Genomic DNA, 912 nt, shown 5'->3' with positions numbered 1-912 from the left:
CCCGGTCAAACTTCCATCATTTTCCCCATTTTTTAATTAAAAAAAAAAAAGAGATTCCAACAAATAAATAAATAAGTGGTGCATGTTGCTAAATGTCCTTCCCTGAGCATCTGTTGTTTAAGATCACCCTTGATTGATGACTGCTATTTTTTAATTGTTGCTTTTAAAATTTAAATGCCCCCCTGGGATGTGTTATAAGTGTGTTAGTACATGGTAGGAGGTCTGGAAAGTGGGAAACAGCAGAACCAACGCTCTCATGCCATTAGCTTCTTTAGAAGCCTGAGAACACCCCATGCCATAAAACAACAGTACCCTAAAGTAACTAACAATCTAATATATTGCTTTCACTAAAGGCAACTGACAACTCGCTCTTACATGAGCTAGCCTGGATGATTGGCAGACAAGAGCATTTTAACCCTTTCTTCAAAACAAAGAAACCTTTATGTTAACCTGAATAGTAATAGTAGTAAAACTGCACAGTTTCATTTTGTTGGGGGTTTTTCCCCCCCATTCTGTACTTAGATTTTTTTTTTTTTAAACAGTGCCATGTCTTAAAGAAGAAAATAAAGCAAGAGAGAAATTGCAAGCATTTTGATTTTTTCTTCTCCCCAGAAAAAGCAATAAATAAAAAGAGGCTATACAATAGAAATTAAACCACGATATTTTCCCTTCCAGACACAAACCACATCATGCAAGTCCACTGCCAGAAGCATTAAATACCAGCGAGTTATTTCTCCCCACTTAAATACTGCTACATGGGGGGGGGGGGCACAAACCTGGTGGAATAAAACCCTCAAAGAGCAGAAAGAAAAATAATACAGAACCAACAGCATTGATTTCCTACCTGTTTTTTCTTTTATTTCACACAAGACATTAAAGAGGGCTGGCTTCATCCAGTGGCAGGTTTAAAAA

The 912-nt window shown here is 37.2% G+C and overlaps 1 protein-coding gene across 1 annotated transcript in view; it reads right to left on the bottom strand.

Annotated features, from left to right (window-relative positions):
* The window catches only part of PBX1 (PBX homeobox 1), a 130,178-nt gene extending 129,266 nt beyond the window's left edge, over nt 1-912 (bottom strand). The window contains exon 1 of the mRNA XM_009273286.1: nt 845-912. Within this exon, the coding sequence (XP_009271561.1) occupies nt 845-893 (49 nt within the window). The 5' untranslated portion in view covers nt 894-912. The remainder of the gene's footprint in view (nt 1-844) is intronic.

The sequence above is a fragment of the Aptenodytes forsteri genome, unplaced genomic scaffold (genome assembly GCF_000699145.1).
Source record: "Aptenodytes forsteri isolate BGI_AS27 unplaced genomic scaffold, ASM69914v1 Scaffold95, whole genome shotgun sequence".
Classification (NCBI taxonomy): domain Eukaryota; kingdom Metazoa; phylum Chordata; class Aves; order Sphenisciformes; family Spheniscidae; genus Aptenodytes; species Aptenodytes forsteri.
This window is presented reverse-complemented; position numbering and strand designations above follow the sequence as displayed.